At 34.3% G+C, this 12,141-nt stretch overlaps 2 protein-coding genes across 2 annotated transcripts; one reads left to right on the top strand and one right to left on the bottom strand.

Moving 5' to 3' along the window:
• Positions 1 to 495: 495 nt before the first annotated feature.
• LOC111436842 lies at positions 496 to 3,119 on the top strand. The gene is made up of 8 exons (XM_023074607.1): positions 496 to 891; positions 981 to 1,111; positions 1,320 to 1,397; positions 1,490 to 1,534; positions 1,629 to 1,673; positions 1,769 to 1,820; positions 1,968 to 2,064; positions 2,769 to 3,119. The coding sequence occupies exons 1-8, from the start codon at positions 546 to 548 to the stop codon at positions 2,932 to 2,934; spliced, it is 960 nt and encodes a 319-aa protein (XP_022930375.1). The 5' UTR covers positions 496 to 545; the 3' UTR covers positions 2,935 to 3,119.
• A 988-nt stretch (positions 3,120 to 4,107) lies between these two features.
• Positions 4,108 to 11,378, bottom strand: LOC111436841. Its single transcript, XM_023074605.1, has 7 exons — positions 10,848 to 11,378; positions 9,633 to 9,830; positions 8,860 to 9,132; positions 7,197 to 7,299; positions 6,521 to 6,639; positions 5,146 to 5,322; positions 4,108 to 4,906 (listed from the first exon to the last, which is right to left on the bottom strand). The coding sequence occupies exons 1-7, from the start codon at positions 11,136 to 11,138 to the stop codon at positions 4,142 to 4,144; spliced, it is 1,926 nt and encodes a 641-aa protein (XP_022930373.1). The 5' UTR covers positions 11,139 to 11,378; the 3' UTR covers positions 4,108 to 4,141.
• Positions 11,379 to 12,141: the final 763 nt, after the last annotated feature.

Genomic DNA, 12,141 nt, shown 5'->3' with positions numbered 1-12,141 from the left:
AATTGTTTTTTTTTATTGGATTGCTCACATCCATTATCTCAACTTTTTCATTGGCCAATTCTTATTTATTTGCTAAGATATATATAAATTAAATTGATAAAAATATTTATGAACTTCTCTCAAAAATATTTTTAAATTTTTATTAATATCGACAAACTTTTTTTAAAACATAAAAAATATTCTTATTGATATCCGTACATTATTTCTTGACATATTCTTTATGTTTCAACGACAATTCATCATTTCTTTTTTTTTTTTTTCTTATTGTTTCTTGAATGCTTTTTTAATTTTTTGTTTCTAAATCTCTGCAAATTTTAAAATTTTAAGAATTTTCTAAAACAATTATTTTCATCCAAAATTAAAGGTAAGTATATATTTTTTTAGTTTAAGGTACAAAAGTTTTAAAACTTTAATAATATATATATATATATTTTTTTTTTTTCTTTTTTTCTTTTTTTCTTTTTAGTTTATATATTATAGTATATATAGGCCGTTCAAAACATTTGAAGAGCGAAGTTCTCCCGTTTAAATTTCTGGTTCTCTCGATGGCTGAGTGTCTCAGTCTCCAATTCGCTCATCGTTCTCTCCCTCTCTGGGATTCCGCTTCGACTCCAACTCCAATCCGCTCTAGATTTCAGGTTCGGTTTCTCTCTTTCTGTATACCGCACTCTCTCCTTTGTTCCGGATCCGGCTCCGGCTCCGGCTCCAGACTGGTTTTTCTAAGTAACCTCCGGAACATATATCCGATCAACGCGTCTTTGAACCGCGGAATGTCGAATTCCATAGGGAACAAAGAAGAACCGAAGGAACTTCGAGATGAGTCCGATTTTGAATCCGTCTTCTCCAACGATTCTTACATTTCTGTTTGTGGCTTTGGCTCTCTTCTCTCTGGTAAGTTGATCGTTTCATCATCACGATCGTCGATTTTAGGTTTTGAGTCATCGCTTGTGTGTTTGATTTCTCTCTCTCTCTGGACGCAGAGAGGAGCGCGCGAAGTACCTTTCCTGAACTGATCAACTTTAGAGTGGCGAGATTGAACGGCTTCAGGCGCCTTTTCGGAAATGTAGCTCCTGTATTCTTCGAGCGCGGCATAGCTAAACCTGAAACCAAGGTTTTCGTATGCTTTAAGACTCTGTGCCTTATGTTTTATATGTAGTATTTCTGATTAGAAGAGTAATTTTGTGAAAAGAGAAGATACATGGATAACTTATTGTTGCTCTTCCTCCTCCGCTTCTTTCATTTTTGTAAGTTTAATTTCTCTTTCGACCAAAGGAATTTGGCCATAATGTTTAACGACGTGCTATACGTCTGCATATCAGGAGATTTCAAGCTTGTGTGCGGAGCCTTGCGAAGGAGAAACTATCATCGTTACGGTTTTCGAGATTAAGAAATCTGAGGTAGCACTAACCAAACGTCCTGTAGACTAATTGAACCTTGATATGAGGAGGAATAATTTCTAAATCTCGTTTATGCTGCATAACATTTTCAGATTCCAGCGTTTATACAGAGAGAGATTGAGTTTCGATTTCTAGCCGTATGTATTTAGTTTTTGTCTGTTATTTCATTTCTGATCAAAACGTTGAGGCCGATTTCTGACGTTTATAATTGAGAATGTGTTTTCGTTGTAGGTTCTACCTGAAACATTAGATGGAAAGTTATATGATAAACCAGCGGTATGCGATGGTTGCTGATATATTGTACACTCGTAGGTCACTGTTATGTACATGATAATGACGCAATCAATTGATATTTTAAAGTCACATTGCAGGTTCTTTGCTCTCGATCCACTGATGAGGAATTCTTCCGAGTGAGATGCAAAGGTACTCTTCAGAATTACTTTGCTGTTGTAGTTATACCAAAATACATGCGAGGAATTATGGATTTCAATGTAGAAACCTATAAATAAGGAATATGCTACTTCAAATTTAAAGTTTCTGCTAAATGTTGGCTATTTCTACTGATATCAGGAAATGAAGACGTTTATTTTCAGCATTATGGTCGTCATAATATTGATAAGATCTGGAGAGATGATATCTTACCCTGTCGCGTCTATCTTCGACACTGGTAAGTTTCTTTTTCAGTGTCCGTTCTGCATTCCTGAACAAATATTTTCCTGAATAGCAGCAGGATTTGGCATGAAACATTGAAATTAGGCAATGTTTAATTTGGTTGAAGATTCATTGATAGACTTCATATCTATAAAAGTTGAGACCATCACGTGCTTCTGTTCATTTTGATAGTGTATCTGTAGTATGTACAAAAAAACTTGGGTTTTGAATTTCAGATGCTGCTCTAGATCATCTGAAAAGCTATGCCATTGGCCATAAATCGTACGCTTTCGTATAAAAGTGTATCCTGATGTGTTCTAAATTCTAGGTTTATATCTAACATGACTCGTTCATTTTTTAATTAATCTCTTATCTATCTTGTTAGAATAGATTGTGTACTCTCCATTGGCACCAGATAAGTGATCGAGGCTGTTTAATTTGCTGCTTGTTAGAATAGATTAGACAAGTTTGGAGTTCGCTTTCCAAGTAGGAAAAACGATCAGTAAATTGTTTCTTTTGCTAATTTGTGTTGCGTACTGAATTTTGTTTTTCTTGATTGTGCCTGTTTTATTTTGACGATGCCGTGTCCTCTTTGAAATTAAGTCTGATCGATGAAGGCTTGCTTCTGTGACATATCATTATCATTTATTTGTTAACTCGATTCATAATTTATTCATATCAACCTCTCCACCTAAAGTGAAGGTGATGATATTTTCCTAGTGTTTTAGCTGCAAAAAATCTGGGCGACACAGCTTATAACAACTTTCTGGATCACACTTTCCTTGGAGATCGTAGAACAACCATCCGTGAATATTTGGCCACTAATGGTTCGGGCATTATGGAAGAGGAGCCTCCAGAATCCCTCAAGTTTCGATATGGCGGTTGATATTGCAGAACTAAAAAACTGCAGACAAGGGCTTTATAATAGATCCTTAAAAGCCCCGAGAGGTACAATCTAAACATATTATATGCTTTTAAGCAATAAATTTGTATCTTAGCCACGAGCTAAGAACTTTAATGAGTCCATGTCAATCCGTGAACTTTTATATAATACAGGAATTTATTTTTGTTATAGTTCAAGCCAAGATCCTTGCCAAACCATGAATGTTTCTATTGTTTAGTCAAGGGCTTTTTTTTTTTGTTTTGCTACGTTCAATTTGGTTTGATTATGACTGGCATTGAAGAATAGTTCGGATTAGTTGGGTTGGCCGCAAATCAATCCTTGCAGTTTGATTTTTTGTTTTTCTTAAAATTGAACCAAACTAGACCTGTGGTATATTTGCTTATGACGAGATTCGAGCACACTGGTGGTCCTTTGGGGACATTATTTGCAAATTCGTATTTCATCATTATATACAACGTACTATTACTACTCGGATGTCTACTTTCCAGATATTAGTGGAGATTAGATATTGAGTTGTCTTCTGCCATGGATTATGGAGGAGGATTCAATGACGGCTTCCTGCTGCCATGGAGAATACATGAGCCAGGCAGCCTGATTTGGGTTCCAAGGTAATTTTTCTTAATGCTGTCTTTATGCATTACGTAATGGCGGTTACGAAACAGTTCTTTTTTTTATAATTGTTTCTTGATATTGGTTTTTTTTTTTTTTTTTTTTTAACTATCTCCTTCTAATTAATCTTTAAATGAATAAAAATTAATAACGTAAAGAAAAGTGTGAAAAAATATTTTAAAAAAGGAAATTAACTAAGGAATCTTTCTTACTGCAACTGAGGAGAACTTAGAAGTTGATGGATCAACACTTGCTTTCTTTTAGAAAATAAAAGTAAATAACAAAAAAAATCATAGTTCATAGTTCTACTATCTATTTTTTTTTTTTTTTTAAAAACAATTATAAGTTTTGAAAATTAAAGATAAAGTAATTTTTAGAAATTTATTTTTATTTTTTAAATTTATTAAGAATCGAAAAGTGGAAGCTATGATAAATAAATGGCGAGAAATCAAAAAACAATAAATAAAATTGTTATCAAATGGATATCTGCCCAGGTTTGATTGTACTGCCTACATACAATTATAATGAAAATATTTCTTTATCTTGTCGGTCGGCTAAATATATATATATGCGAAGCATTTTATGAAATTATTGACATTCGGTAACTACTGGATACATCACTTTCAAGTTCGTTGATCAACAATTCCATCATCTTTTTGTACATAGGCATATAATGATCGTTAATCATTGTTCGAGACAGACGCAGTTTGCTGTACAATTCTCTAGGCGTCTCATATATACCAACTTTTTCTTGCACAATCTCGTCATCATCGTCGTGAGCTAAGTTATCAGAATCCGGCGAGGAGGAGGCTAAAACAATATGCATTGTTTTTCCGGGAGGATAGAATCGAATATTTTCCGAAGCATCCAGAGAAGACAATGGTTGTTGTTCGCTGTTTCCCTCAACATCTGTTATTAGCATACTCTCCACTTCAATTTCTGTGGCTGCCGCACCAACAACATCAGCTTCTCGAGTAATCACATCTTGTCGCTGAAGTTCCTTCTCCAGTTCATACCACAACTCGCCGTCTGTAATGTCTTCGACGTCGGTTCTTTCTTCATGTATGAGGTGGTGGTGGTGGTGGTGGTGCTCCTCATCGGTGTCATGATCATCAGAGGTATCATCACCAGAAGAGCCAGAATCTAGCTTCTTTTTCTTTTCAATTGTATTAAGTGTTGTAACTTCTTCAGCTATGAATGATTCGTGCTTCCTTTCTGTTATCAGAGGGGCTTCAGGCAACTCCTCTGTATCCGATAAAGTGCTTCCGTTTCGTCTGCGAGCCCCCATGCAGGACCACGAAGACAGAGAGGACCGAGTTCGCACAACCGCACTTTTTACCGCAGCCTAAATAAATGCCAAGGTTAAACGTTAAAACTACTTTTATCTATATAACTTTCTACTATTTTTTCAAAAACCAAGCTAAGTTTTGAAAACTAAAAGAAAAAACAAAATCATTTTTAAAAAGTTTTTTTTTTTTTTTAATTTGATTAAAAATTCAAATATTTCAGACTTCAGATTTTTTAAAAAATAAATAGTTGTTAATTTGAGCCTTATTTTTTTGTTTCTTAGCGGAGAAAAGAAACCTGAGTGGTGGTAGAGACTGGGCGGAGCAGGGCGCCTGCACCGGCGACCTTAGCTTTGGCAGTAGCTATAGAGGGAAGGCGCGAGCCCAGAGCACTTGCAGAGCGATAAACAACATTGAGGACTCTGGTACGTTCTACCTGATCTCGTAAATCATTCAGCCACGATGACGCTGTCACCTATTCATAACCAATCGGAAGAAATACAATAATAATAATGATAACGCAGACCGGGAATTACAAGATATGATATACATATATATATATATATAAACTTAATAAGAGCATAGTTTAAAGCTAAAAAAAATGATACAACTATTTTACTATTGACAACCATTCAATTTTAATTTTTTTTTTTTAAAAAAAAGCTATTTAAGTAAATTTTATACAACCAAAAGAAAGAAGAAACATATGAAATGTTTGATTTTCTGTCCCTATTTATTGAAAATGTAAAATCAAACATATTTGTTAGATTTTGGTAAAAATGTGTTTTAATAACGTTTTCCATCTTTTAAAAACAAAGAAAGAAAGAGCCTTGGTGAGAGAAAGATAAAAGTTAAAAAGAGAGCATTAGAAATTCCTAAATGGAACTACTTTAAGTGTACATAGAACATTTTTTTATATATATATGATTTTATTTTTATAAAATACATTCTGTATTGTTTAACCTTACAATATATCAAAAAAAAAAGTGAACGATGGGATATAAAATTCCTTGATTGGTTCTTCCAGGAGAAATGATCTCTTTTGGTTTGACTGACACCAAACAATTATAACAAATATAAAAAAAAAATTAACTAATAATACTACCTAAATATAATAGACTAACTCTATATATTCATACAAAATATGAAAAAAAAATCATTCATATTTAAAAATATTTTTCAAAATAAAAGTTTAATAATAGCCGTTGTAGTTGAAATTGATGAATTTTGAAAAAAAAAATTATTTAATGGCGAAAACTTATTTTTGTGCAAATTTTGATTAGAAATTAGTAGAAAAATTAGAAATTGAACCAAGGTAAAAATTACCAACTATTTATGTTTAAAGTCCAATTTGATGATACTAAAAAAGTTTATAATTTAGAATCCAAATTCTTGATGAGTTTCTAAACTTGGATTTTTTTTTTTCCCCCTAAAAATTGAGAGAGAAATCAGATAAGAAAGGTAAGTTGGATTGAGAAACAGTGTAGTGGTGAAGTTTGAAAGCAATACTAATAAAAAAAAAATTATAGATTAATTTCATTTAAAAAATGATTTTTTTTATTCCTATTTAGTAAAAAAAGAAAAGTGGTAAAATGCCTTTCTATAGCTGATTATTCAACATAAAACATATTATACTACGTCAAGTACACTGAGAAGTGGTTTATTATTAGTACCTCAGATCGCAAGTCGTCGATGGAGGCGGCAGAGAAGGTGGGCACCAGATCTGAACCGTTAATAATTGTAGTAATGAAATGATTACCCGATTCTGCCAACTCCCATGTCATACAAGCGGCTACACAAATGAAGTTGATTAAAAAAATGATAAAATAGTTAGACTTCATAACCCCGAGGCAAAATCCCAGCATTGTGTAAATATTTCAAACAGGCATATTTAAAGAAAATTTCTCATCAACATAATATATATATATAGCATGAGGCTAATCCAACATATTAATCCGATTATAGAAAATTTTGTTCTCATTTTATTCTCGAGAAAATTGCTCCAACTAGTTCATCAATTCTACCAATGAAATTCTGTGTATGGATTATTAAGTTAAGGTGTATATTTTCTACAAAGAGATGTCTAAAGGTTGGAAGCTTCCCAATTTCACAGGTTCATGAACTCAAAAAAATAAAAGAAAAAAAAAGTAAAGAATATTGTGAAACATGTTTCGCGTTCATTAAAACCATTGGAACAAAGCAACGATTAAAGAAATCGATTGTAAAACATGGACTAAATGCATGATTTTGTCACTTATTAAATCCAATAAAGCAAAGCAAACTAAATCTCACATGTTGAATAAGAAGAAGAAGAAAATGGAATATCAACAAATGAGGAAGTTGGCAAACCTGGGGCAAATGTGACGCAGGTGCTAGAGGAGAACTCCTTCTGTTCTCGAAGAATATATGTTAATAAAGCAGCGGTTCCACCGCCAAGAGAATGCCCAACAATCTGGATATAAAATTCTACTCATTAGTAATGTGCTCAACATTAGATATAAAAATCAAATAAAGATTCAAACCAAGCAGAAAAATAGCTCATTAGAGTAGTTTTCTTTATTTTCTACAGTATTCATAAGAGTACTACTTGGCATTGTGAATTTAGCATTTACATTATGCTATTAAACTTAGACTTTGAAAGCTAGCTTAGCATGTAGAAGTCTCATCTTAAACTCGAGAATCTTAGCGTTCTTGTTTCTCATAGATTATTTCTTGGAATGGCAAAGGTCTTGTAGAGAGAGAGAGAGAGAGAGAGAGAAAGGGAGGATGCGTAAGGAAGTGTTTTCACATGAAAATCTTAATATCGTTGTTCTTATAATAACTAAACAAATAACTATCTTGTCTATCCATTCGAACAAGTGTTTGTGGCTTTCAAACTCAGTCCTTGACCCTCCAATGTGAATAGATTTCTTGAAATTCCTCCCAAAATTGCAGGTTTATTTGGTCTAATTCACATTCCTAATGGTTGCGGGTTGAACAGGTTCTTTCTTACAAGGACAGGATGGATCTTTTGAGTATTATGCTTATACAATCTCTAAGCTATGGGTTAGCCGGATAACTTGCAAGCACCCCATCCGTTCTTACAAACAACTATCTAACTCTACTACATTCAATTGCCAAGAAAAACCTAAAGAGCTTAGACCTATTATCGCTAAGCCCTTACCATTTACATTGACCAGAGGTCATCCCTATTGGTTTGGGTTAACCTTGGATCATGGCATATGCACTTGCATTCAAACTACAGCAAGGCGTCCTAAGATTTCTGTCTCTTCATGATGAGCTACTAGGGTGGATGCGCGCATGTGGAGATGGGGGTTGAGTTATAAAGAAAAGAATTGAAGAGTATTTTGATGATGTTCGTGCCTTCAACATCTTCCTTCTACAATTCCTTTCAAACTTGAAATATATGGCTTCAACATCTTTCTTCTAAAGAAATAGAATTGAAGTGTGTTTGATGATGTTTGTGGTTTCAACATTTTTCCTCTAAGATTTCTGTCTCCTTGGGGTGGGCCAGTCGGGTGTATGGTAATTTTTGTATGGGGTTGGATATATTCGATAGAGTGAGAATTTCGGATACCTTTCAGAAGATCAGTATGATGTGGCAGTGAATAATATACGGAACAATATCATTTATCAAGAAGTTCACAAAGTCAATAAGATAAATCTCATGAAAACAGAATTTCGTGCTTAGTTATCAATATCAATGAGACGAGAGTAACATAAAAATTCCTCTAAAAAGGATGATCACCAACTGCACAGGCCAAATTTCATCAAATATATAAGTAAACACATCATAAAACTGAAAGGTCACACAGCTAATAAAAAAGCCATAAGAATAATAGAATGCATTCTCAGAAACATAAGAGGAGAAAAATACAGTTATTGGTTCAAACACGATTAGGATGAAATATGGTAGGCAAAACAGAAGTTTGCATCAGGTTAATAGAAGGAAACAAGGACATTGTAAGGAAAAATAAAGAAATAATTGAATTTGAGTAAGAAAACAACGTACTTTTATTTTGTAGTCGGGAAACTCATCAAGGCCTTTGAGTAAGAAAGGAGTGCTTAGCTTCGCAATCCAACGAGCTGCTGCAACCATCCCAAAGTGTGCATATCCTAAAACTAGATTACTTATCCCACCATCATGTAAAACTGAATGATGGAAAGGAACCACTGCACCAGTTACTGCAGTTAATGTGTCTTTTATACTATGAGTACCCCGAATCAATAAAAGGAAGCATTTGGAATTACTATCACGAATTATTGTAAAGGCAGGCTTCAAAATCTGCAATTAGTAAAGGTAGTAATTAAAAACTATGGTGAAATACTCAAGCCAGAAGAAGAATTCTAACCACCGAAACAATCAAGGGTACAACTTCAAAAAAATACTAAAACTCGAATGATAAAAAAAAAGAAGATATTTAGATATTGTGAGCATAGGAAAACATCAAATATAGGAGACATCGAGTGTTTAGATTATTCTTAGAGGTAGCAAGTCTTCACCACTTAGGCCATTTAGCATTCTGACAGATTGTGTTATGATGCTGATAATGCAATTTTCCTACAAGAATATTAATAACGCTATTGAATCGATGTAGAGAAAGCAGTCGAGGTTTAAAATTGCTAAGTAGCGATAAAAATCGGCGATTAGGCAGTCCTATTAACGAGGATAACGAAGGACTACAGTCGAGCTTTCATGAAACACAAATTCCACAATCAGCACGCTTAAAATGAATTCAAAGCAAGGTGAAAATCTAAACAAATGAGATTCTAGAAGATTAATACCCCAGCTTTTGGTTTCTGAATAAGCACATCCTCCTGAGAATAGCCGGCAGATTCCAAAAATATTGGAAACGGTTTCTTAGAGAAAAACATGCAGAAGGTGAGCAACCGCAAAAAGCTCTTCAAATCTGCGATAATTTCAGGACCTTTAAGTTGTACACTGTCGTCGCTCGCATACACGTTAGCAACTTGTAAATTTCCCTGCAAGAAGAGTAACACCGCTATGTCCAATTTACAAAACTACATGACCTCAGAACTGAATTCACTTTCAAGTTCCGCTACAAGGAAACCGACAATCATCCAGAGGACTGAAAAAAACCACTGAAAAATCTAAAACAGTAATAAGAAATTACAGAAGTATGAAGACTTTCAAATAAAAAACAACGTCCTCCATCCACATTCAAGAAATAGAGGCTCTTAAACGACCACAGGGATCCTGTGTGGTACGCATTCTAGATACGAACAGGAACAGGGAACAAATGAACAACCAAGCGAATGCATGCAAACAGTGGATGATCGTGAGTCGTAGCCGAGTAACATTGCTTAAGTCGATATTATGTAAAATACACAACCTCAAAACTGAATTCACTTTCGAGTTCAGTACAAGGAAAACAACAATCACAAGCAGACAAACGTATATAAAAATATACAGAAAAAAGTAACACGGTAAGGATAAAATGAGACATGTCAAGCTTTTTAGAATAAAAAACAATTTCCTCTGTCCGCATTCAGAAAATGAAGACTCTAAACCGACAACTGGAATTTTGTGTGGCTCATACTCTTGATATGAACAGGAATGAGGAAAACCACAAGCGAATGCAAGTCGAACAGTGAGAGATCGAGACTCGTGTGAGAGTAACATCGCTAAATTCAGATAACAGAACATACATAACATCAGGAATAAATTCACTAACGAGTTCTAGCACAAGGAAAGCACCAAGCATTCGTGATTTAAAAACATTTAAAAAAAGTTAATCAGTAACAACAAATTATGCCATATCAAGAATCTAAAATAATAAGTATATATATATATATATATAAACAACAACAACAACGTCGTATGTGTGCATTCAAGAAATGAGACTCTCAAACAATTATCGGAGGCAAAAAACAAAAGCAAAAACAAGCACGAGCAAATGCACGTCGAACAATGAAAGATCGCAAATAGTGTCCGATAAATCGAACGAACAAAAGAATCTCAAGGAAAAAAGAGCGCACCTGTCTCCGCATCAAGTAATTAATGCCAAATGCCAAGTCACCGATCGGCCATTTCCCTAAGGTTTCTGAGTACGTATACCTAAGAGTCTCCGATAGAGTAGTTATTGTCTCAAACCACGTTGCCGGCGCCTGAGCCGGCCTCCGAGAGATCCTTCTCCTTCCCGATCTAATCGATTTGGACAAATTACCATTCCGATCATCTTCATCACCTTTTGCTGCTAATCTCCTGCTCAGGACGTAATAAATTATCAAGGCGGCTGCCGCGTAGGTTGCCATTGCACCGGCCGCCATGGTATCGAATTGTGGAGATCGAAGCCTCAGGAAAAAAAACCATCAAACTCGAAGTGCGATGATTTATGGCAAATTCAACACTTGAAACAACCGCAAAACTGGTAGAATAGAATGCGAAACGAAACTAGGGCTCCAAAAATTAGAGAAGTAGAGGATCGGAGAAGAAATGAAGAAATTCAGGAAGGCGAATACGATTCCTAAAATCTAGAGAGAGAATTGCGTTTGTTTGGAGGCAAACCAGAAATAAATCTTTACTTAAACGACTGGGCGGATATGAAGGGTAGTTTCGTCATTGTAAGAATGGTAACGAATCCCAACTCGCGGAATGCTATCAATTAGGTTTAAGCCCAAATTTTATCATATTCGAAAAGGTTAATTTGACGTGGAACACACAAATTTTTTTTCTTTTTTTAATAAAGATTGAGACTGAAAAGGAATGTAAAGAGTATTGTTTATTTATAAATTCATTATCATTCCCTAAATTAGCATTTAAGGCACAATTAAGTTTAGGGCATGACTCTGATACCATGTTAGATAAACACTAGTCTCCCACAATGGTATGTTATTGTCCACTTTGAGCATAAGCACTCATGGCTTTACTTTGAGTTTCCCCAAAATGCTTCGTACCAATTAAGAGAGTATTCTTTGTTTATAAACCCATGATCATTCCCTAAAATAGTCGATGTGAGATTTTCATCATCCAACAATTAGCATCGAGAAATTTAATTTCCAATATAAAAAATTAAGCATGTATCAATTATTATTGAGTTGTACTCGTGCTCGTATTAGTCTCTATTAGTATGGACGATAAGGTATCCTACTATTTAATATATTAACATTGAGGAACTTAATTTTCAGCCCAAAAAAATAAATATGTATCAATTATTATTGAGCTATGTTCATGTTGGTATTAACATCTATTAGCGTTAATATATTTATACCAAGGGATGTATCAGTTATTCTCGTTTTTTCCTTAATTAGTAATTAATTAAGGTATGAGGTG

This window comes from Cucurbita moschata, unplaced genomic scaffold (genome assembly GCF_002738365.1).
Source record: "Cucurbita moschata cultivar Rifu unplaced genomic scaffold, Cmos_1.0 Cmo_Scf00060, whole genome shotgun sequence".
Classification (NCBI taxonomy): domain Eukaryota; kingdom Viridiplantae; phylum Streptophyta; class Magnoliopsida; order Cucurbitales; family Cucurbitaceae; genus Cucurbita; species Cucurbita moschata.
This window is presented reverse-complemented; position numbering and strand designations above follow the sequence as displayed.